At 36.6% G+C, this 25643-nt stretch overlaps 1 protein-coding gene across 3 annotated transcripts in view; it reads right to left on the reverse strand.

The window, feature by feature from the left end:
• ANTXR2 (ANTXR cell adhesion molecule 2) overlaps window positions 1-25643 on the reverse strand; it is a 140507-nt gene that overhangs the window by 94920 nt on the left and 19944 nt on the right. For all 3 annotated transcript variants that reach the window (XM_057309870.1, XM_026509890.4, XM_057309869.1), the window contains exons 8-10: window positions 9363-9423; window positions 7346-7444; window positions 5511-5580 (exon numbers count right to left, since the gene is read on the reverse strand). In XM_057309870.1, the coding sequence (XP_057165853.1) occupies window positions 5511-5580; window positions 7346-7444; window positions 9363-9423 (230 nt within the window). The remainder of the gene's footprint in view (window positions 1-5510; window positions 5581-7345; window positions 7445-9362; window positions 9424-25643) is intronic.

Here is a 25643-nt window from a genome sequence, read left to right on the forward strand (position 1 = left end):
ATAATAATAATAATATTTGAAATATTTCAATATATGTGTAAACTAATACATATGAAGACTGCTAGATTTCAGAAGGAAAAAAAAGCCATATTCAGAAATGTGCCGCACATCACACCTCAAGCTGTACTGTAAATTTTTTCAGTATATAACCCCTTCTTAACTGTTTTGCATATTTTAATAAAATAATGAAAATATACTTGGAAATAATCACTCAACTTTTAGCGCCTTTCATCCAAAAATGTCAAATACCTTAGCAATAAAAAAAATTTGATAATATAACACTTAGAAGCAGTATTCAAGAGGATTTAAATGCAGATTTAAGGGTATGCTCTATGTCATCGCATATCTGTCCCTCTGTGAACACCCCTGGTTACCAAAACACTCTCTAAATAATTCTGGCTGTTAGAGAGATCTTCCTTACATCGAGCTGAACTGTGCTTCCCTTCAGCTTCCACTCTTTCCTTCTGCTTTCCTCGGAGCGATAAAGGGTAAGTCAAATCTGTCTTTCACATGACAGAGCTGACGTTGGAAGACAGCTGATGTGTCACACCTGAACGATGTGTTTTTCAGGAGTTTAAATTTCACCCTATTTAACATTTCTATTCTTGGCAACATCTTGTTGGCCACCCCTTGATGTGCTCAAATTAATTGTTGTTCCTCTTAAAAGACAATTTCCAGAACTAAATATAATACTTAGGATGGAGATGCAAAACAGATTAGGAGAACTGATCACATTTATGGGTATAATCAGAAAGCAATACGGGCGCCTGGGTGGCTCAGTCAGTTGAGCCTTTGGCTCAGGCCATGATCTCAGGGTCCTGGGATAGAGCCCCACTTCAGGCTCCCTGCTTGGTGGGGAACGTGCTTCTCCTTCCGCCTCAGCCCTTTCCCCTGCTTGTGCTCTCAAATAAATAAATAAAATGTCAGGAAGGAAGGAAGGAAGGAAGGAAGGAAGGAAGGAAGGAAGGAAGGAAGGAAAAGGAAGGAAGGAAGGAAGGAAGGAAGGAAGGAAGGAAGGAAGGAAGACACCATGTGAAAGAAAAGATAAATGGTTCTAACATTGGGGTGGGGAGGTAGAGAAATAAAGAAACAGAGACCATCCTCAGCCTTACTAAGGTTTAGATTAGATTAGATCGCACTAAGATTCTGATGTTTACATTCAAAGTAAAGATATAACTAATGTCTTAGTATCCATGACAAAAATAAATAAATCAAGTCTCATTCCTCATTAGGAACAAAAGAGAGAATAAGGCGCTGTTATATCACCTGTGACTAAAATCATGTTATTAGGGATTCCATGCCCATACAAATATAGGTATATTTTTGAAAAGAAGTGTTCATGTGAGAAGCTGAGCTAAAGGCAGAATTTGTCCAACCGAGAAAGAGAAGAGGAATGAATCAATTGTATTCCAGGCAAAATAATTATATTTAAAAAAATAACCACGTTGAAGAAAATAACAAGATTGTATTAGCAAGTCAGGCTCTAACCCCAAGTCTGCCACACCATTCATGTGAATGATCCTTCAATATCACACGCTTAAAATTTTCCACATACACTAATGTCCCACCACTTCTTACTCAAAACACTCTGTCGAGTGTCTTCCCACACTGCCTTTTAAGAGAACTAATACTATCAGTTTCATCTGATTTAGATATTTATTTCATATTTGCCAGAAGATTCTGGCCAATGTTTTTGAAAGCACATTTAACTATACCATATGCCTCCTTAAATCATCTCTATCAAACAAGCTGTAGGATAAGGCTCTGGTTCATTCTGTTCTGTTTTTCTTTCTTCACAATGTGTTTATGTATATTTACCCAATTTGCTCTGTTCTTCTTGCCAAATTACAGGTTTGAGATCTCAACGATTGCAGAGCAGCTGTGCTATTGTTGACGTCTCACTAAACAAGGGTCAGAGGATGAGCCCACGCCGCAAGGACTGGGGACACCTGCACATTACCCCATGAGGCAAACGCCCTGCCGGGGGAAGGAGTCAAGGAACATCAGAGTCCTTCCTATTCAAACTTAAGACATTTTGGTACAACGGAGCCACTGGCAGAAATAAACTCCCAAACAATCTACAGATTTTTCTGGGTGAGATCATTTGTTTAATCATATGACATTTTAAAACTAAATTGTGTCCAATGAAGAAATACAAAAGAACCACCTCATTACTACCACCTTTACATTCTTCCTGTTTAAATACTAAGAATCCATCCATCTCAGAGGCGCCTGGGTGGCTCAGTGAGTTAAGCGTCTGCCCTCACCTCTGGTCTCAGGTCATGATCCCAGGGTCCTTGGATCAAGCCCACGTGGGGCTTCCCACTCAGCGGGGAGTCTGCTTCTCCCTCTGCCCCTCCCCTCCCCCTGCCTGTGCTCTCTCTCTCCTGCTCTCTCTCTCAAATAAATAAATAAAATCCTAAAATTAAAAAAAATAAAAATTCCATCCATCTCAATCTGGAAATCTATATCAAATAAAGAAATCTGATAAACAGAGATCTCTCTCAAAGAAAGCACTTCAAAGACCTATTTCAAGAATGCTAACCAATGATACACCTGGGTAAGATTTGCCCAGATAGCTTTAACCTTTGCTCACTTCACAAGATCGATTTCCAAATGCACACCTACAGTCCTAGCTCCACTGCTATATTCTTTGTCCCCATCTCCAAGTAGAACAACTTCAAATTAACCCTCTCACAAACTAAAAATCACCAGCCTTTAGGTTTCTAAAAGAATAATCCTCAAACCAAACGGAATTCAGGAGGTAACATAAAGATGAGAAAGGAACTGATAGAGCAGGCTAATGAGATGAGGCACGTGTCCACGGATCCAGCTCTGAGACTACGCATCTGGCTTTGAGGCCGTCTGTGTAGGGTTACTGCACCGGGGTGTTGTTAATTATTTAAGTGAGAGAACAGGGGGAACCATCACCACATCTGTCACCCTCACACAGGAAAAACCTTCATTCATTGTTGGGCCAGATGTGTTTATTTGAAACATAGACTAACTAGCTACTTAATGGGTTTGAATCCTTAGCCAAAAGCTAATTAGGCAAACATATTAAGCATCAGTCACCTTACAAGGCTAAACTGTTTCCACTGTGTTGCTTTTAATCCAATCTCGTAAGAGAGCTCATCACCTACAAAAGTAGCTGAAGAAAAGTCAAGGCAAAGGAAAGGTCCAAATTACTTGCAACATACTTAGAAGAACAATAATGATGTCCCCAAATGCCAATATATTAACAAATAAAACCTTCTCATGCTTTGCCTCAGTGGTATCATGTACTTGATATGAAGGAAGGAAGGAAGGAAGGAAGGAAGGAAGGAAGGAAGGAAGGAAAGAAGGAAGGAAGGAAGGAAAAGGAAAGGAAAGAGGGAGGGAGGGAGGGAGGGAAGGGAAACCAAAAATAATTTTAGACAGATCTCCTTCCCCTCCAAATTCTCAGTTTGCTTGTACGTGAAATATTAACGTCAAACGCCAAGCAAATGATGACTTCTCATGTCTCATATTTATTATGTCCTATGTGATTTTTTAAAATCACGTCTCCTGGGTACAGGATCTACAAATCACTGGAGAATAGCAGCAGTTTCTACAGTAATCTCTTCAAAATGAGAGTGCCGAAAGGCAAAGTCTAGAGACAACAAGTTCAGTGTCTGCGATAGAAAGGGCATACTGCATTTTATAATTACACTGGAGAAGAAAGTAAACTGTCTTCCTTAACCAACCACTGCTATTAAAAAGCCAAGAGAGTTTTCTGTTCTCTTAAATGACATGCTCCCCCCATAAGATTCTGGTCATTTTTCTCCTACCTGATATAAGCCCCTGGCCCCCTAACAATCAAAGGTACTCTTTTTGCTTTATAAAAAGTAAATTACTAGTTATAGAAATACGTAGTAATAAATAACTAGTAATTCCAAATCCTTGAGAAAAGTGCATACATCCTCTCATCTAACAAGCACTTATGAATCGGCTGTGTGTCAAGCATTGTGTTAGGTGTTACAGACAAAGCAAGAAACAAAACAAAATTTATCCTAACAGGAAAGAGACACAAGAACAAACAAATAAATGCATGGGAGAAAAAATTAACCATGAAAGACAAGGGAAGAGGGAGTGCCAAACTTAAGAGAGGGAAGACTGTATTGATTAAATACGGTGACCTGGAACTGTTTCCCAAGAAGGTGACATTTGAACAAGGCCTGAAGAAGGTTCAAGTGAATGAGAAGAGAATTTCAAGCAGAGGGAACAATGAGTATAAAAGTGTCAATGTGGTTAAGGAACAGCAGAGAGACCAGTGTGACCATAACAGAAGGGGCAAAGGAAGACAGAGCGAGGGGGGCCAGATCCTATAGCACCTTGTAGAACACTGCAATATTTAGATTTTTCACTCTGAGTGGAAAAAATCGAGGACTTTAAGTGGATGGGTGACATAAATGACCTGTGTTTTTTATTTTTATTTTTTTAATTTATTTGACAGAGAGAAAGACAGCCAGCGAGAGAGGGAACACAGCAGGGGGAGTGGGAGAGGACAAAGCAGGCTCCCAGTGGAGAAGCCCAATGCGGGGCTTGATCCCAGGACTCTGGGATCATGCCCTGAGCCGAAGGCAGATGCTTAACGACTGAGCCACCCAGGCGCCCCATAAATGACCTGTCTTAACAGGATCACTCCTGCCAAGGACAGAAGCAGAAAAACCAGGAGAAGCTAACACACTTTGTATAGTTTATTCACCTCTGCTCTGTATGTGAGATCAATATAAAGTAGTCCTGCATCTTATTTACTATCCTAAACATATTGTATCCCCTACTGTTGGGCTAGGGAACATCTGAACTGTCTGCAATCATTTCCTTGATAATAGAGAGGGTAAAAAAAAAAATCACAAATGGAAATACTAAATTACTAATGAAATTATCTGTGTTCAGGTGATTTAAATAAAATCTCTTCTTCCAAACTAAATATCCCTTATTTTAACCAGCTATCACTATGGTTTATTGCTATACCAAAGATCTTGAGAAAACAGACGTTAACAGGACCTGGATACAAATGAAAGCACAAATATTGTCGAGTCGAGGTATGCCTTACTAAGCCATGTTCCTTCTGCTCTTTAATACTGCTATTTAAATAGCATAGGAATTAGTCAAAATCTCACTTTAAACTCATGTGTGTGTATGTGCGTGTGTAAATGTAATACTCTAAAGTTCGAAATAATGACTGTAGCTCTGATTATTTAAAGGCTCCAGCAAAGTTCTTATACCCCTCCAGGTGAATACTTATAGGGCCTTTTAATCAATATTTAAGAAACAAGATAAAGCAGACGTTAACATTTTCAACCTACTAAGAGTATATTATGTATAGTTATAGTACTAACCAGAGTGGTTGGTCTAGAGCTTACTATTTCATGTACATCAAAAAAAGAAGAAAAAAGAGGTAGTAAAATAATTAATGTATATTTGTCACCATTTCCTAGTAATTTGTAGCTAATATGTTTTAAAACTGTTCTTAATGAAGTACTTACTCTCCAACTTTATTCAGGGCAGGTGCAGGACAAAGCATAGAATTCAGGTCCACACTTACTGGATTAACACCTAGAAAACAAAATGCCACTGAATTAATACAGAGCTTTATGTATCTCGCATGGTTTCATTAATAATATGAAAAACTTAATGGCAATCAGGCTTCAATAGTGAAACATTAGATATACTAGCATGAAAAGCTAAATAGAAGGAAAAGAAAATGAAAAAATAGAGATCATAAGCCTCATTGATATACAGTATTGGTAAATGATGAGTTATGATTTTTTTATTAAACTAAATTCACAAATATTTGTAGATACTATAAAATTATCATCTTTTCCATCCCCATTTTTCAAATATCTTAGGCTTTGGAGGATAAATGATATATATTTTAAAAGCAGGATTTAAAAACAATGGAGAAAAGATGACTATCTGAGGAAAAATGAAATGTATTTCAAGAGTTTAATAAGATAGTTGTATCTTACAATAAAAATAAATTTCATAAAACTAAATGCTTAAATTGCCCTAATAATTTTAATAATATATGAGGAAAAAAATCTGGCCTATCAATATTCAGAAAAGTTACAAAATCAAATGAATAATCCCAGAATGTGAGGAATGAATATACAATCTGACTCCATTTATTTCTTTGGTGATTTACTTTAATAAACTTCATCTTATGTAGCAAAGGAAAAAATATGTTTATACAATAATCGAATATGTACTCAAAGGGAGTCAAGTAAAGCTAACTCTTAGATTCAGATGAATAAAAATAAAATTATTTTGTCCTCTTCAATTGTGGAATCGACTAGGAAGAGTTTGGTACAAATATTATTGTCTTGCCTTACCAAAATGATGATCCTAACAGGAAAGAGAGGAATTAATTATGACATTTACCATGCTGAGATCCTCACCACGTTAATTCAACAAACACACACTGAACAGTTATTGTGTACGTAGCCAAAGCTGTGCTCTTGGAGTGTTTGGTACATCAGAAAAACAGCACAATTGTACATGAACCTCTCAAAAAATAATTCTACCAGAGTTCACATAGCATCTGCCTTACAGATTAAAATTTTAGAAGCCAATATAATCATCGATGAGGAAAAAATGTTTTAAAAGAGACCCAAAATGCTCAGAATATTAAAATCTATTGAAGGAGTTTTTTGCAGAATGGAGACAAAAACATTATATTCATCTGCTTTTTTGAAAGCCACAGTGGGGAAGATAAAACCTAACTGCATAAATATAAGAATTATCAACAAACAGTGCTGAGCAGGCGTTGAAGATCAAAATATGTGAAGTATCTAAAAATATAAAATATATAAAATATCCAAAAGACAAAAAGCCTTTGTTTAGGAGCTAATTGGAAAATTATTGGGAAATTAGATAAAGAAAATTAGTGAGAATAAAATAAGGCAATAAGCAGTAGAATAATCCAAAAGAGTTAGATTTTCAGGCAAGAGCGATAATAAATAAATCTGGAGAAAAAGGCAGTTAAATCCAGCAGCTGATGTCGTCCACACAGAGTGCAGTCAGGAAAACTGGGTTCAACTCTCAGCTCTGCCCTTTACTGGCTATTAGACCATTAGACCAGTAGACCATTATCAGGCTTTTTAGGATAGGGTTCAGCATTTCTTAAATTATAAACAAAGGCTGTAATCATTAAATAACAAAAATAATTTTATTACTATTTGTACTATCATTGGACTTCATTTCTTTCTCCTTTGCTTAAAAAATAAAGCACAGTTAATTTCAGTTGGAAAGAAGAGGAAAACACTTGATGTTTATATGCTATGCAGATATTCAAGCAACAATGAGATTATGGGGAACCTACTCTTTGTGTATGTCTCATTCACAGTGTAGGTACAGAGAACACTCCCATCCCGACTGCCCAAGTTGAATCCTCTTCCGGACAAAACAATCTGAAATTCATCTAGAAGAAGAAAAATAAACATTTTAATCCCTGCTTTACAAAAAAAACAAAAAACAAAAAAAACCTAACTTGAAAGGGTCAAGTTGCACAGAATGAATGTCTTTACAGTATTCAGTCCACTAGGAACAATGAAGACATTGCTTTATTTCCAACTCTCTTTCTTGGACTCTCTAGTGAAATTCAGGGAAGATATTATTTATCACCACATAGGAAGGCATTATTTTATTTTTTAAACAAAGTGTTTTCCAATAGTAACCAAGATATTAGAATTGAAACCTAACAGTTATTCCCACATACCACAGAAACTTCCCCTCACCCCATCTCCTCTGCCCCCAGAGAAAGAAAGAAAGAAAGAAAGAAAGAAAGAAAGAAAGAAAGAAAGAAAGAAAGAAAGAACTTGCCCAAATTCTATCCTTAGGAAAATATCAGCAGGAAAGAAGCTTTCTTGTTTTTCTCTACTCTCAGGTATTAAGGTATGGGAATGTAAAGAAAACTACTTATTCACGTTCTTTGTTTCTTAGACCAGTCATGTGTTGTGTTTTCTTTCATCTCTGACACCTCATACGGAGTTCTTTAATGGTTTCTGGACATGACTAATCGCAGTTTCATTCTCTGTTGCAGACAAACTTGTAACTCACCAGAGGCCATGTTGGCCTATGAACAATCTATGGCCAGTTACTAAAGAAAGTTTATTCAACTTCCCGCTCAGGACTCTCTATTGGAGGAGCAGTCACTACATGTTAGAGAGTAAAATAAAATGCTAGGAGAACAGGTTAACTGATCAAATATCTTGATCAGCATTTAACTGTTTGCTGTTTAGTTAGAAGACGGTGTGTGAACTATTTCAACAATGCTTAACTCTCAGTCTTCTCAGACAATCTCCTATCGCCATAATCTAACATGTATACAGTTATTTATTGAGGAAGAAAATATTGCTGTGCCACTCTTCATTAAGTACATTATAAAAGGAATTCCCCTTACAAAGTGCAGGTAGAACTTAAAATGTGACTCAGTGAAAAGAACACGGCTTTCGAGTTGGACAAACAAGAGTCAAATAGGACAATTACTAAAGGAAGTACTGAACCACTTGGCCTCAGTTCCGTCATCTGTGAACCAGGGATTATAAAACTGTCAAATAGTGTTGTTATGAAGATTAGGTAAAATCATAAAGGCAAAGGGATGCCCTGGGATGTTCAAATGCACTATTCCTCTTAAACATCTCAATGACCATTAGATAGGGAGTCTACAAGGTACAGAACTTCAGACCATCTCCAGTGGTTGGAAGGCTCTGTGGGAAATTACACAGCACATTTCCTCTTCCACTAGACCCAGTATTCTTCCTTTTCTAAATTAAAATGAACTCCAGGTCAGCCTTGAAGAAGAAACAGAATAAGCCAGAGAGTATCACATTCTCCTGGGGTAAGGATGGCTTGGAAGTGCTAAAACCTGAGTTTGTTCTCAGTGTCAGCTAATGAAGCCACCTGCTTCTTGCCTGCCATCCGCCCATCCATCACTTCCGTGTGTGACCTGAACCGGTGGGAACTGTACTTTGGCCAGGTCAAGACATGGAGCTCAAAGTCCACAGATACGTGACTGTTTGTAAAATCAGATAAAAGAAAAAAATTCATATTTTATTTTACTTGTCATAGGAAAGGTCTCAAACATGAACTAAATATACAGAAAATTCTAAAAGCCTGCCACACAATATGTTCATTATTTAAAATAACACTCCAATCTTAAAAAATTTGAATTTAAAATAGAAATATTTCAAGGAATTATTTAAAAATTCTTACAGAAAAGGATGCCAAAAAAGTTAATTTTGTTATTCTCTTTCCAACATGAGTTTCAAATCATATAATTTAACTAGGGGGAAAAAATACAATTTCTTACATGGTATTTTTAAATTCTAACCACTTACCCCCCACACAGACACTTGAAGGCCGCAATTCCAGGATTTCAGTGCATGACCGATCTAGTATCTAAAAAGGAAAAAAGAAGACCAAGATAGAGAACTAAATTCTAACATGTAAAGTGAATTAAAAGATCGCTAATAATCGTAAGGTCTTCCCGTTAACTTCAATAGATGGCAGAGAAAATCTATTAACTGTCATATATACAGCTATCAAGCTCTTAGAAGATTTCTTCACTGTATATTCCAAGACTGTATTCTGCAGGAATCCTTATTTGATTAGAGTAAATACAGATAAGCACAGATAAAGCAGATGTTACCTCAATGTCTGGTAGCCTTGAACACAAAGACAACGAAACTTTCTCGGTAGCCATAAAATCTATACTGACTTTCCCCTATCAGGCAAAAACAAGAGAGCAAACCAGACCTCCTTTCAATTATGCTAATTTAAGAGGTTTTTTATTAAGAGATTCAACACAATACAATAAATAAACACTTCTTTATTTGACTGTGGCGTTTCTATCCGATTTCTCAGCCTCCATTCCCACAGATGCTAATCTTCCTCATATGCACCAAACGTTACACTTGCAGAACACAGGCTCCCTGTATGAGCCAAATATTATCCTCAAAAACACAGACTCTGTACTCCCGCATTCCCAGAGCGCAGGAACAGAATGGCTCTTCTGAGCTTGTTCCGAGAAACAGAAACCACCATACAAGGCACAAGGCTACAAGCAAAAAACAACAATGATGAAATCAGCTGCTCCTCATGGACACAACAATCCCATCTTTATTTTTAGAACTGCTCTGCACTACATTATCAAATTCAGACAAATTCCAGATGATCTTTGGACGACATTCCTTTCTTGACAGAGTTGAGGACAGATGATGTACAGTGAGCTCTAACATCTCCTGCTCATAACTGGAACAGGAAGGAAGGAAACAGAAACGCTTTCCGTGCTTTCTTTAATAACAGTAGAAGGATAAATTGTCAGACTCTAAAACCCAGCTGGGAATTTTTGTTGCTGAATATGCATCCCTGAGAAAGGAAATCATTTGTACTTTTTAAGATCACTTCGCAATGAACCCACTTTCACAAAGCAGTTGAAGCTTTAGTGATTGGGAAACAAATACAGCAAAATTTTATACTGAGAAATTCTGGATGAGGTCTATTTAAACTCAGAAATGACCAGAGATTCATTCCATAGTCACCCAAAGACCTTTCAGCACCCAAAAACCTCCTCTTAGTCTGCTATTTTATCCCCTACGATCAACACTCACTCCTCTCAGGAGTATGTACTATTGTTCAATTAAGAACTGGGGACAGAACTGAGGACCACCGTCAAAGGTTGACACACCTCTTGGAGGGGAAGTATCTCAAATCAGTATCATCCTTAAATATTTTATCACTACACAGGTAACAAGACTTGGAAGGGAACAGAACAGAAAAGTTTTGCTAAAGGAATATGGAGCTAAAAAGGTTCCAACTAACAAAAATGGAGCATTATGGCTTTGGCTAGCCCGATCTGAGATAAAAACAGTGAGCCATGCAAATGGAAGGGTCAAAGGAAAACACAAAGCCTCCAAATTTATTTTACTTGCCAGCAAGTCTGAGGAATTTATTTTAAGACAGATCCCGTTAAGGAGGCGCCTATGAAGGAATATCTTTCAGTTCACAATTTCTTTATTAGTTATTTTAGGCACACCTCTAGCGGCATTACTGAAAAATGTTTCAAGCATCAAGAAAAATTATGAGACGTTTAAAGATTGAATCTGTTGGAAATCGCAACTGTTTTTTAAGGATTCCTTAGAATAAGGTACATGAAGATATTATGGGATTTTCAAAGGCCGTGTCAAAGAAGATGCAACCCAGAATGACCTCTGTGAAAGTGTTGGTTTTCTCTCCTATCAATATTGACGATAATTAAATCAGATCTCAAAAGACACATGTGTCTTTTTAATCTGATGTAATCCACTGCATAATTTTAAAATGATAGTTCCAGGGGTGCCTGGGTGGCTCAGTGGGTTAAGCATTCCACTCATGATTTTGGCTCAGGTCATGATCTCAGGGTGGTTGAGACTGAGCCCTGCATTGGGCTCCATGCTGGGTGCGGAGCAAGCTTGAGATTCTCTCTCCCTCTACCACTCTCTCCCTCTTTATCCCCCTCTCTAAATATAAATAAATAAGTAAATAAATAAATAAGGGGTGCCTGGGTGGCTCAGTCGTTGAGCGTCTGCCTTCAGCCCAGGGCGTGATCCCAGCATTCTGGGATCGAGCCCCGCATTAGACTCCTCCGCTGGGAAGCCTACTTCTTCCTCTCCCACTCCCCCTGCTTGTGTTCCCTCTCTCGCTGGCTGTCTCTCTCTCTGTCAAATAAATAAATAAAATCTTTTTTAAAAAAATAAATAAATATAAATAAATAAATAAAAGGATAGTTCCAGCAGCAAGATCAAATGATCAGTTCTTATGGTGCTCTCCTGAAAACTGGAGAATAAACACATTTAAGGACTGTTGTTGCTATACATTTCTGAAGCCAGACCCTGTTTATCCCCTGTAAGGTATTTTGACTTTAAAGAAAAGGTTCAAGATCATTTAGAAATTTATTTTCTATTCAAGTCTGAGATTAAAGAAATCAAGTGACGCTGAGCAGAAACTAAAGAAGAGCTAAAGATTGGTTATCTATTGCAGTAAATTGTATAATATACATTCATACCTCAAAATATGTTTATATTAGTTTAATATTTGTACTTATTTTAATAAAATGATATTTATAGAAATTATATTACTGAATGGAAGAGCGACTCGAGGAACACATTCATTGAAAGGCAAGCAGTTTAGACCATGAGTCATAAAAGTGGCATCACCACCTGAAGGAATCCAGCTGAATTCTCCATAGGACATTACCTGCCCTTCTCTAAAGTTTGTTTTGATTTATTTTTTTATTTCTTTGGACCTTATGTTAAACTAGTTGGGTATATGAATCATCTCCTCTATTAGAAGACAAACTCTTTGAGTATAAAAACAGGCTATGATACTGTACAATCCTCTCGAAACCAGCACATGGTCCTGTACACACAGTACAACCAATAAATGCTTAGGGAATACAGATTGCATGAATTAATGAGAATACTAAAAATATCTATCTAGTAAGCAAGTCAACAATCATATTATGACTAAGATAAGGCAGAATAAAGTTAATTTATGTGAAAAAGCATCTAGCTCTCCAACAAACTGTGAATGCTGTAAATCCAGAAACCCGTAATTTGAAACGAAGTCCACCCAAACCATTTCCAAGTGAAAAACAATCAAAGAGAGGGAAAGAATGTGGTGGGGAAGAAGAGAGAAAAGAAAGTGTGTGCATTTTTAAAAAATAAAATCTGTCCTAAGTTTAGTTTTTCCATCTAGAGTTCCTATATTAAGAAAATAACTGGAAGTCAAAATAATTCAATGTTTGTATGCAGATAGTTTCCATCATTCAATTTTTTAAACAATCAGTTCCATAAACATGAAACAGTTTATAATCTATTCTCGGTACAAGTAATTACGCACAAGTTCAAATGTTCAAGATATCAAAATAGGTCTATTATATTAAAATTGTGATCACTAAATGACAACTGACAGAGAGGACAAATATTTTAAACACTCTAGTTAATTTTTACTAAGTTAAATACTGTTATTGATTGATTGAACATTGGATCAGGTGTCCCATCTACAATAATTGATGCATTATCTTTCATACTCTGCACTTCCATCATTGTACAACGGCGCATCTTGTAAGGATGTTTCTTCAAATATGTGTTGCCATCTGTCTTCATTATATCTCAATAGAAACAGAAAATAGTTTCCACTAAAGGTCGGCCTTGGTTGACATCAGAGAGAGCTAATAGCACCATAGACCAAATTTAAAGACAAGCCAAATGCTATTAATAAAACCAGGGCACTTTAAGTCATGCACACACTGGATGCAAAATTGCATCATTTGAGATTCTGAAGTCCATTTATATATATATATAAATTGGCAAAGAACTTGATGCTCACCATGAAAAAAAGTATTCTATTGAAGCATCTGTTCCCTCACAAGCATCTGTTCACTCAAAAAGTAGTATTAGTGTTAAGGAATAATTATAAATGAATATAATAGGTACATTATTACCTACACCCTACTTTTAAATCCTCAAATATTAATATGGATAACAGAAGTCAAATTTACCAAAAGTCAAACTTCCTAAATTTAGTACAAATATCAGGAGTCAAAAATTCAAAGGAACTTCTAACAGTGGTAATAATATCTATCAATTTTGGGGAACTTATTATGTTCCAGGAACTGTGGTAAGCACTTTATCTGAATTTCTTCAGTTAATCCTCTCAAGTCTTATGAATATATACTATTTTTATCTCCACTTCATAGATGAGGAAACTGAGGTTTTAGAGAGATCTTGTTAATTTTAATTTTTTAAGTAAGAACGACTAGTTTTTAAATAGCAGAGCCAGATCGCCTCAGGTTTGACTGACTCTAAAGCCTGTTCTTCTAACCAGTGTACACTGCTACCCTCCAGGCTTCTGACAGAGTCTAACCATTACAAAAACTAGTGAAAATGTATCTGCCTGTTTTGCCCAGATTCCTTTTATACTATCAAAACATTCTAAATCTTATTTCTTATCTTCAAACTATGTCACTAAGCTTTCACCTACATTTGTTGGGGTTTTTCTAGATTTGTTTTAAAATTGCCAATTCCAAGGCACCTGGGTGGCTAAGTCGGTTAAGCGTCTGCCTTCGGCTCAGGTCACGATCCCAGGGTCTTGGGATGGAGTCCCTAGTCAGGCTCCCTGCTCAACAGGGAGTCTGCTTCTCCCTCTGCCTCTTCCTGCCACTCTCCCTGCTTGTGCTCACTCTCTCCCTCTGTCAAATAAATAAATAAAATCTTTTTTTTTTTTATTTTAAATGCGATGCCCACATGGGAAAATGAGATCTGCTTATATGTCTGCCTGACAGAGGTCTGTTTCTTTGCTGTTCTTCTCTTGGTTTCTTTCCCTCTTACGTATATTTGTGAACTAGAGTCTTTAAAAACTTTTTAACCTACAGTTGCACCCACAGGGCACAGGTTAGGTAGGAGAGGAAGGTGTGAATTCCAGGAGAGAGAGGTCTAGGCAGAGTAGCTGTTGGTATACACAAGACCATCTGCAAGACTTTGTTTATAAGCCAATACAAATCTATAATAGAAAAGAAGTTAAAATACATAGAATTCTAAATTCTAGTACTTTGTTTGAAAATTCTACACTCCAACATGTTGTCCCAAACCATGAATTAAATGCCTAAAGATGGTTTTATATATTTAACCTCTATAATCACAGTCACTGTCCTTTCTCATTAACGAAGCATTCTGTCCTATTTAAAATGTATTTGTCTTGAGGCGCCTGGATGCCTCAGTCAGTTAAGTCTCGGGCTCTTGGTTTTGGCTCAAGTCGTGATCTTAATGTCCTGGGATTGAGTGCTCAGCCGAGCCCTGCATAGGGCTCTGTGCTCAGCACTGAGTCTGCTTGGGATTCTCTCCCTTTTCCTTTCTCTACCCCTCTGCTCCTCTCCCATGCACACTAGTACAAATGCTAGCACACACTCGCACACTCTCTCTCTCTCTCAAATAAAAATCTTAAAAAATAAAATAAAATAAAAAATAACATGTAACTGTCTTGAATGCTTCCTTTTAAACATGATAAAAAGCCTGCCCCATATTATGATAATAAAGTCAAAACCCAAATATCTCCCCTCTTCCAAGTTGTTTGGTATAAAACTGCAAGTGGAACAAGAGCATTCACTCTTACAAATTATAATTATTTTCTGTTGCTTCTAACTGGTCGTGTCCAATTTTAATTCACTATTTGTGCAATTCTGATCATCCAAATACTCTCATTAGTTCAGTGTACACTATAAATACTAATTTCATGGAATTTCTCTATTTGGCAAGGGAGGGGGATAGAATAAGATAAGATTATTTATGCCTCCCTCTGAGTTAGCTTTTGGTTAGCAGTAAGACCAGATGCAGCCTTAGGAGTCAGCTCTGACCTTGTGCCTGCTGGCCTCTCTGAGATTATAGATGTTTGGCAGAAGATCAAAGTAGATCCCATTGTGCTGCCGTTTCTCTGCGGAGTGACTTGAATGAAGTACCAGAATGGTGTTTTACTCTGACTACTCCAGGCATGTTCCAAATTAATTTGGATTGGGCCTACATCTAATGTCACATGGTCAGGTTGCAGGATTTCACTCTAGGCCAAATTTACATACAAAGTAACAAGTGGCAGACATGCACTCTGGAGCCAGAATTGGCAATATTTGCAGGGGTAGAGGTGAGAAAGATTGCTAAATCAGACACAACTCTTAAGAATCCTATTGGTTACAAAGCCATTTATCTTGCTTCCCTATAAAGTTACAAACAGGGGTGTGTGGGTGGCGCAGTCATTAAGCGTCTGCCTTCGGCTTAGGGCGTGATCCCAGAGTACTGGGATTGAGCCCCGCATCAGGCTCCTCCGCTGGGAGCCTGCTTCATCTCCTACTCCCCCTGCTTGTGTTTGTTCCCTCTCTCGCTGGCTGTCTCTCTCTGTCAAATAAATAAATAAAATCTTTAAAAAAATAAAAAATAAAAAAATAAAGTTACAAACAGATCTTTATAACTACAGAATAATAATCAGGGAAAGTGGCAATATTATCAAGGAGCCATCTACAACAGAAATAATCAGATAGCATCATATTTGATTTCTTCTTTCTGAGATATTTTAAGATGTATATGAAACCATATATTGATTTGAGATCTTGTAAGTTCCTCAACATGTTTACATCATGCATACATGTTATAATAACAGATATGGGACATGGAAGAAGTAGTAAAAGCCATATTATAAGAGCCTGAAAAAAATGCATACAATGTATATAGTTGTGGCATTTTTCTTCTGGCATTTAAGATAAAATGGGATTCATTAGTGGAAAGCTGTGGTTGAGATACACCCAAGATAAAAATTTAGCATGGAATTAGTTAAGATGGGGAAATGAAGGCAGCCTATGACTTAGGACATGCAGTGTCTTTGAAGCTGATGTTGAATTTTGGAGACATATCGAGGTTTTATGATCTGAAGATCAAACAATCAGTTTTTTAAAAAAAAGAAATTTCCCACAACTAATATAAATCAAAACAGGTTTTAAAATCTGTACTTTTTCCAATTTCTGAATGGCAATAGAAAGGTTATTATATATGGAAAATAAAATAGAGCCTGTTCCAGAAGAAACTAGATAGTTTTTTAATGAATGATAATACAATATATTCAAACCCAATCTAATATAAAAAGTAGATAACACAAAATATTAAAGATAGCAGCTGCTTAATTAATGTTTATTGAATTAATCGAAAAGTAAATGTAAAACTTTCTAATAAAAAGCATGAGCACTTTGACTATAGGACAAATAAATGAGGTGTGTAACACTGAACAGTTAAGCATATAAAAAAAATACAGAGCTTAATTAGGCGCTACCTGAATTAATCAAATCACATCTTCAGTCACACACAGTGAAGAGAAAGCTTATTTGCATAGTACAAATTTTGGTAATCAATGGCACTGATAAGGCAATGAGCCAAATGGAAAAAAAAAGAAATTTAAGAAACGATAAAAACAACACGAAAAGATACATGAACTTAATATATATGTATCTTCTTAAGAAAAGAGGGCTAATTCTAGATAGGATATGTGAAAAGAGAAACAAAATTAAATCCAACTGACTGGTTTCCTTTCTGACCTCATTTGTAAAAGTTAATTCTAAATATTAAAGATTTTCCCCAAAAAATAGATTATTTCATTACACTTAAATTCAATATGCTACCTAGACATCTACAACATTTTCTTCAACTTTATTAAAAATTAAAAATATTCATTGTAGCAATAAATTTCTAACACCGACTTTGGGTATATAACGTCGTCTACAATAGAATATTATAGGTAATTTACAAGCACCCCAGGTATGCCCTTAACAGATAGAAACTGCTAATTTCCATGACATACAACATGTCAGAAAATATCAGTAAGGATAATAATAAATCTTAAAAAAAAAAAAGCAAGCTTTTTTTTTTTCCTTCCTCACTGAGCAGCTTTAAGCACTACAGGAGTTCATCCTAATGTGAAGGATTCCAAGTTTATATCTCATAAGGAAAAATCACTGAACAGCATTATTCCCAAGGTCCCAACAAAATGAAGCCTTAGCAATTAGCCATACGCATGCATAAAATAAGCAGCTAAAACAATTCCAAGGATGCTTTCACAATCTTCTCTTGTTTGCTTTTTAGCTTTCAGTATTCAGATGATCTTTATTTTCTCTCTGGCTGCCAAACATCCCTATCAAAAGAATTTTTCTTTAAGAGGTAATCCATCAATGAAAAACAGTTATAATTTGTAATCATGGGGCGCCAGCTGGGCTCAGTCCACTGAGCATGTGACGCTTGATCTCAGCGTTGAGGGGTCGTGCCCCATGTCAGGTATAGAGATTACTTTAAAAAAATAAAATCTTTCAAAAAATTATCTGTAAGCACATGTTTTCATTGAGTTCATTTTTCAAAAAATACTTCAAAATACCAGTTGCTCAATACAGTGCGCTCCGCACTGGCCCATCGCTAAAAATGGATTCTCTCTTCCTTCGCAAGCAAGCCAGTTGTATAAGCACAAGGGACGAATTTTAAACAAACTTTTACTCCAAGAAATCTAAGGAAGAATGTGAGTTATAATCATTGCCTTTTACTCTTCTCAGCTCCAAACATAACAGATGAATAGTCTGATTATACAGTTGGTGAAAATATGCCTATATCACAAATCATGACACAAAAACCCCAAATGACGTTTAAGTTCCTCTGCATCTCACAACTGCAATTTTCATAACAAATCATACGAGCAGGTCTTCCTTTCTCACTACAACATAGAAATCTGCCAAAAATGGATTGTGATTCGAAACAAAAGTTATCTGCCTCCCCCTTTTCTTTCTTTTTTTTTCTTTTTTTCTCTCTCTCTTTTTTTTTTTTTGGTCAGCACAAACTCAGAATAAGCACTTAATGCTTTCTTTAAGGATGAATAGACTTTCCCTAACAAGCACATTGAAAATATGGATAAAGTTATAACAAATACACTATTTGTTTAAATTTTAAAGAAATGGAATCCCAACATGTTTTTCACTCTGATACATGCAGTATTTCATATTAGTCCTATTTGCCCACTCTCTTGTTTTATTAACTGAAACATGAAATCTATCTGTCAAGCATTCTAAGTCTGTTGTTCTATGTGATTGTTCAAAATCCAGAGTGGCAAATAGAATATTTCCCTATGCCACAAGAATAGAAAAACAAAGCCTTACCAACTCGTCTATTAGCTTTACAAACACCTATACCTAAAAAAGGTGAACTCAGAAAGTCAGGGGTACCATGTCCGTATTTGTAACCCAACACCAGAAAGGTGTCTTAAACACAGTATTCAAAAAATGCTTCCAAATAAATTGGGAATTATTATATTTGAGGAAAGAATAAGATGTAACTGGGAAATCATGCTTTTATCCATAATAATTCATACTGGTGGTACACGTAAGCCATAAATTTTAACCATTTCATCTTTCTTTTCAATGTCCTACTGGATTGAATTTGTTTGCAAGAACAGGTGAGCCTCTAAAGGTTGTCTTTTGTAGCCCCAACAGACTGGTGTTAAGAAATAAACATCTGGGGGTGCCTGGGTGGCACAGCGGTTAAGCATCTGTCTTCAGCTCAGGGCGTGATCCCAGCGTTGTGGGATCGAGCCCCACATCAGGCTCCTCCGCTATGAGCCTGCTTCTTCCTCTCCCACTCCCCCTGCTTGTGTTCCCTCTCTCGCTGGCTGTCTCTATCTCTGTCAAATAAATAAATAAAATCTTTAAAAAAAAAAAAAAAAGAAATAAACATCCGGCACTTAATTTGGGCTATATAACCCAATGGTACCCATTTAGTTTTCTCACAGAATGTCACAAAGCTGTATTTATTAAAAGTAGATTTGATTTTCCTACTACAGTCCCAATCAAATAAAGAAAAAATAATGTTATTATTCAGTAAAATTATCATGGAAATGCAAACAGAGTATTGGACTACGGACATCAAGATTATAAAATTCCAGTACCTAAAATGAATACCTTAAAACAAATGTTTTATTTGTATTTTTTAGTTTATTGGAATTTGGAAGTAATGAAGCACCTTGTTAGAATATATGACAAAAATATTTTAAAGGTATTTGAATATAAGGGACTATAATAGCTATTGCATTTTTTTCCTACCAAGAACACTTTTTCACCCTTACGTGGGTCTGAACAGTGTTCCCTTTGAATTGAGGAAACTGTTCTCCACTCCGTGTGGTCCTTAGTGGGGCTACGGATCCTTAGTGGGGCTACGGATCATGATGCCTTCTCCCTCTCCGCCTTGCTGCTCACCTCTTGTCACCAGGTGGGTATGTTACTCAGGCTGGTCCAAATATGGTGACAGGAATGAGCACTGGACTCAACTGAGTCACTCAGAGTCCTTGTCTGGGACAGAGTATGCTGATGCCCCGAAACGACAGCTCTCTCTTTCAATGCTATCTGGTCCCAAAGCCTGAAATCTTTGGCAATTACCCTCATCTGACACTCATCTGAACAAGGAAAGAATGACGCAAATAAAATCATAGGTGAAATTTACAAAGAGAGATCCTAAGAACATGGATTGATTCTCTGGATCCAATTGTATTTGAGGCAATTTCCTCCCTCTGGACCACCCAGTTATATAAGACAATAACTTTTTTTTTTCTTCTTAAGCTAGTATGAACTTGGTTTTTGTAACCACAGTCATAATACAGAGGAATGTAAATAAGAAGATGAAATCAAAGTAAAGTATTCTCTGGCCCAAAAAAAAAAAAAAAAAAAAGTGGTGTGTTTTTTTTTTTAATGCTTAAATACACCATAACCATATTATAAAAACTTGAAAATATGTTCAAAAAGCAGAGATTTTATTTATTCATTCATTGATAAATATGAATTAAGCAATAACTACGTATCCAATACTATATTAGACACTAGGCAAAAAAAGAAGGAGGAGGAACTACAGCCCCAACCTTCCTACCACTGATGTGAACGAAGTTATAATGAGACAGTTCATCTACATTCAGTACCAAAGATCCTCGGATACACAGAAGCCCAGAAGAAACTGATTTATAGTTAGCCTCACATGATAGCCAGTCCTTTTTTAAGGAGTCTGGAAACTGATTTCCAATTTTGAGTAAGTCCTACCAGTTTGGGGCTTTTTTCCTGTGAATATATCTTTATAGTTAGCTCAGACTTCGGATTTTTTTTTTATCAAACCATGATTTTATAAATAGAGATTTCCACAACTGAGCAGTCAACATTCACAGCAGAACCTGCTAAAATCACTTAAACTGAGGTCTTATCAGATTGCTCATTAGGCACCTCTTCTATGAAAATTATTTGCCTGTATAGAAAATGATTTTGCAGTGTCTTCTCATTTCATTAAAACATAATGTAACACCTTTCTTAGAAACTTTTCAAAACAACAATAGACATTACTGATAAAAACAATTTGGTGCAAAGTTCAGATGAAGCTTACATTTTCAACACCACGAATGAAGTTATTTTTTAAAATGTATATTCACTTTTTTCCCTTTATGAATAATCTATTTCTGTTTTATTTAAATTTCCTACACGTATGAGTGATCATTCCCTTCCTATTTATATTTATGCTCCTCTACTTCCCCATTAGGTACTTAAGAACTCTGGCACTAGCTGCCATCGCCTAGGATATAGTGTTCTTAATTCTTTTGGATCTGGGTTATTTATAAAACCAGTTTCACAACTGATTCATCGCTTCTGCTTAATACATTCTGAGGTACTCTATCAAAAAACAATTGGGGAAATAACTGCAAAGAGTATAACACCCCAAGGTCTTGTTTTTAGGGGGAAAAAGAGAGGGAGGGAGGTTTTTCACAGAGTATTTTTATTTTTATTCTTTCCATGTTATTCACCAATCTGTGGTTTTGTTTTATTTTGAATGCTACCATTCACGGCACTACCTAATGAAACGCTGAACCACATGGTACTCACATGTCAGTCTGACTAGTTCAAATAAAATTTCATTTTCAAAGAAAAGCCTTGCAACCACCTTTCCAAGAAACCAAAAATAATTGTTTAACATTCTAAGGTATTAAAGATAATCTAAAGTGGAAAATAGAAGAATTATATCCTTGTGTTTGTGGGCAATGGGAGGGGAGAAAACACAAATGGAGGAACAATGAGTCAGTTCTGAAGTTTCCTGACTTGAATATTTCCCTGGGCCTCCACATCCCTAAGGGACATTCCCCATGGGGACTCCCCAGGTCCAATTCAACTTCTCCCTCTGCCCTTCTGCCTGATTCCACCGTGTCCTCTAGCACTCTGGGCCTCTCTGTAAAAACAGCCTTCACCCTCCCTGCTTCCCATCATTCAGAATAGTCGGGGCAAAATGCCCAAGTTACATTTGACTCCCCTCTCCGTCCTTTTCAACCTATGTCCAGCGATCTCTCAGGTTCTTCTAACGTTTTAAGGTTCCCTGAATTCACCTTCTTATTTCCAGTTTCACTGCCATCACAATAATAACAGCAACAACTAATATTTTCCAGAGCCTTCAGAGCTTGGCTCAGCAAGAGAAAAGTTGTATCCCTGGAGGTTCTGCCCCACCCTGTTCCTGACATGATTCTGACCAGGGCATGTTTTCCTTACAGTCCTTGACCTAGTTTTACTGGGACAGACCTAGAATCTCAGTACCTAAAATACGCCCTAGGGAACTATGGTCCATTGAAGATGCTGTTTCCCCCTTAACAACTAGATTCTACTCTGAATCACTAAACAGCTCTACAAGTTCCCCAACAAGAACAGTAGCTCTTTTCTAAATGCAGGGTCCCGAAATTCTACATAGTTTTTGTCATGGGACTCTCCTTTCTGAGTGGGTTGGCTGAGCCCTAGCCCCAAGGCCTGAGAATTTGGAACTAGGGCACGGCCAAATATTTGATTTTGGTTAGCTACACCATCTAGAAGTCCTGGTAGATTTGATCCTCTCACATATCAAGCCCATGCCCTTTTAGACCTAAGTCATTATTTAGAATTCCAGCCATCTCTCTAGGTGGACTGCCCTGCAGAAAGATCAATAACCCCATCCTACATGGTCCCAACGTCCTGACATTCCTAGCTTCCTACCAAATCTTTGAAAGCCCAGCCCTTCTGAGTTAGACCATTCTTAATCATTTTAATTCACAAAACAACCCAGTGAAATAGAACTGTCCCCATTTGACTTCATGAGAATTTTAAAATTAAAGAGATTACATAATAGAAAGTACACAATGTCACATAGCAAGCCAGTGGCGGAGTTGGAACTCACACTCAGGTCTTCCTATTCCTAATTTCATACTGTCTTCACTATATTAGGTTTCCTTTTACCATGTATCTCACAAAGACTCTTGCAAGAGACTTAAACACACCTTTCCATCTTCCAAATTATCCTGTACAGTACCATGAGAATATTCTTCCTAAACGTTCTCAGCTAGCATATAAATCTCATCCTTAAGTTGCTTTTCCATCATTCGCCAATTACTTATGAAATAAGTGTCAATTCCCCATTCAAACATTTGAGAGTTTCCATAATCTGGATCCAGCCTGCCTGTCAACATTTATTCTTCATATTCCTCCAGAATCCAAGCCAAGCCACACTCCCTCCTATGCCTCAGCCACTCAGCCCAGGCTCTTTCTGAAGTTCTATATTCCTTGTTTCTAATTTGCTCCAATTATCAGAGCACAGTTCAAATTCCACCACCAAAAGTCTCCCATGACTTCCCATACCCAAACTTATCCCATCCTTCTGTTAACTGTACTCCAACCATACCGGCATTTTAACGCAAACTGCAAGATAGGATTCCTACCAGTGAGAGTGACTCACCGACCTTTCCCACCTCCTCCCTATCCCCACATTCTGTAATTCTTGCAGGCACCACCAAATTCCAAACCTCAAGTCATCATTATTCTCAAGCTCCTTTAGAACAGAGAATTTGTCTTGTTTATGTCCTCTCTTTCGAGCTTAACACAGTGCCCTAAGCATGGTTAGAGTTCAATAAATGAGTGGTTGAAAGAATAAATCAGATAATGGGGGGAAGGGAGGTGAAAAAGAGGAAAAGTAGAGGAAAAGTTTTCACCAGCACCTACTTGAGCTATTAATGAATTTTAAATCTTCACATTTCTAATTAAAATTGGAGGTTAAACTAATACTCCAAAAACTATTAGATAATCATATTTGCCTGGACAGAAATCTAAAATTTTTGAAATGATCTCTTTCATTCCAAATCAAAATAAAACGTGAAAATGATTTTCTGAATCAAATAAATTTTAGAGAAGGTATTAAATTGTTAACATGCAAAATGTTCATAACAAAAGCCTTTTTCAGTCACTCACTTTTGAAGTTATACAAGACAGAAACACTACAGTCTTTCTTTTCTTTTTTTTTTTTAACTACAAAGAAGGAAGGCTCCAAAATGAAACTCCCAGCCTCGCTGATTAAGTTGATTCTGAACAAACTATGCCTTAACAAAATGTGATTTACAGCAAGGGGACCAGACCATTTAGGTCACTGGATTTGGGTGGGCAGTGAAGGGAGGACAAAGAAAACAAGAAAATTAGCTTACATTTTCTCAATTAAAGATTAACTTCAAAGAAATTAACTCATTGACAATAAGGCCAGATGTATTTGAATAACTTCCCGCAAGAAAGAAAAAAATAAATAAATCATCTCTCAATTTAGCAATTATCTTGCCTTCAAAGTACCAGACTCAGAACTTACATTTTCTGATTATTTAAGTTTGCTTAGCTTTGCATTCAATCCATTCCACAGTACAATTTTATCCACCAGTTTGGTAAATCATCAAGAATAAAGGGATAGTCTCTTCTTTCTGCCCTTACCCAGAAATAGATACAGTATATTTGTTTTAAATACCAAATATAATTTTTTGAAGAGAAAATGGTACTTTGTAAGTATAAAGTGCAATTCAAATTTAAGGCAGAATTATAGCTTTTGTATACTACCAGAGACGGAGCAATCCCTGTCTTGAAGAGACAGAAAGTGCTTGAACTGCCTTCGACTTCTACAAAGTGAACAAAAATCCCAAGCTATCATCAGGTTGATAAAAATCTCAACCATTAGTGAGATCAACTTCGGTTGTAATGACTCCATTTGTCTACCTGTCAGCTCTGCCATGTAACTACTGCCCGGGTTTCCCCAGAGGCTGGCTTCCCTAAGGATCATTGGCTCCTCCTTTTTTTGACAAAATAGCTGAAGTTTAACTATAGTAGAATGAACACTATACTCATCGGCCCCCACCATATGAAACTCAAGAGGCTTTGCTTGCCATTTGTGGCTAAAATAACACAAATTTTTCTAATTCCATGCCAACTCTTCCAACATAACTTATTCAAGCTAAAGTCCATCAAGAACTTCAGGCCGGAAAGACTGTAGTTAGAAATTCCACTCTAAAGTTTCCCTCATACAAAAAAAATCGATGAAACTTAACAAATAAAGATAACAAAGCAACAACTTTATCTCCTCTAGTAGTCAACTACTAATTTCTTAAAGGAGAAGTATGCAGTCACAACCCACAGAGTTTTTAAAACCAATTAGTCACCGAGGATTTTGAAGCAAACCTTTTATACAGAGGGGGAAAAAAAAATTCCTAAGGGAATAACCCAGTGAGGTCTTCTCTCCTTCCCACCATAATTATAAAAATAACCGCAAATTCCCCAGCACAATGAAATACTATTTAAAATATAATCCACTGGTTTGTTTATTTACAGGATCAAATTATCCTCCCCTTTGCATTGTCCATCCATTTTCCTGTATTTTAAAACAAATCACAGTTACAGAGTATTTACCTTGAATCCAAATATAAACCCATATAAATATTCATATAAAAATGAATCCAAATATTTCCTATTTTTTACACTGCAATTTTTTCTAAATACTAAACACAATTAAACTCCTAAAATAATAAAAAATATCTGTTCCTGTATTTACATTTGGCCTGTCTACTAGACGTACTGATATGTAATAGAACCAAATCATATTTTTTTTCTTTGAAAAGTTCCATGAATTAGGGGGAAAAAACCTACAGGCTACTTAAAAACAAAATTCGGCTTCTGAAAAACATGATCTCTAAAGAGAAATTTTAAACACCAGAACCAAATGTCC

This window comes from Ursus arctos, unplaced genomic scaffold (assembly GCF_023065955.2).
Source record: "Ursus arctos isolate Adak ecotype North America unplaced genomic scaffold, UrsArc2.0 scaffold_9, whole genome shotgun sequence".
Classification (NCBI taxonomy): domain Eukaryota; kingdom Metazoa; phylum Chordata; class Mammalia; order Carnivora; family Ursidae; genus Ursus; species Ursus arctos.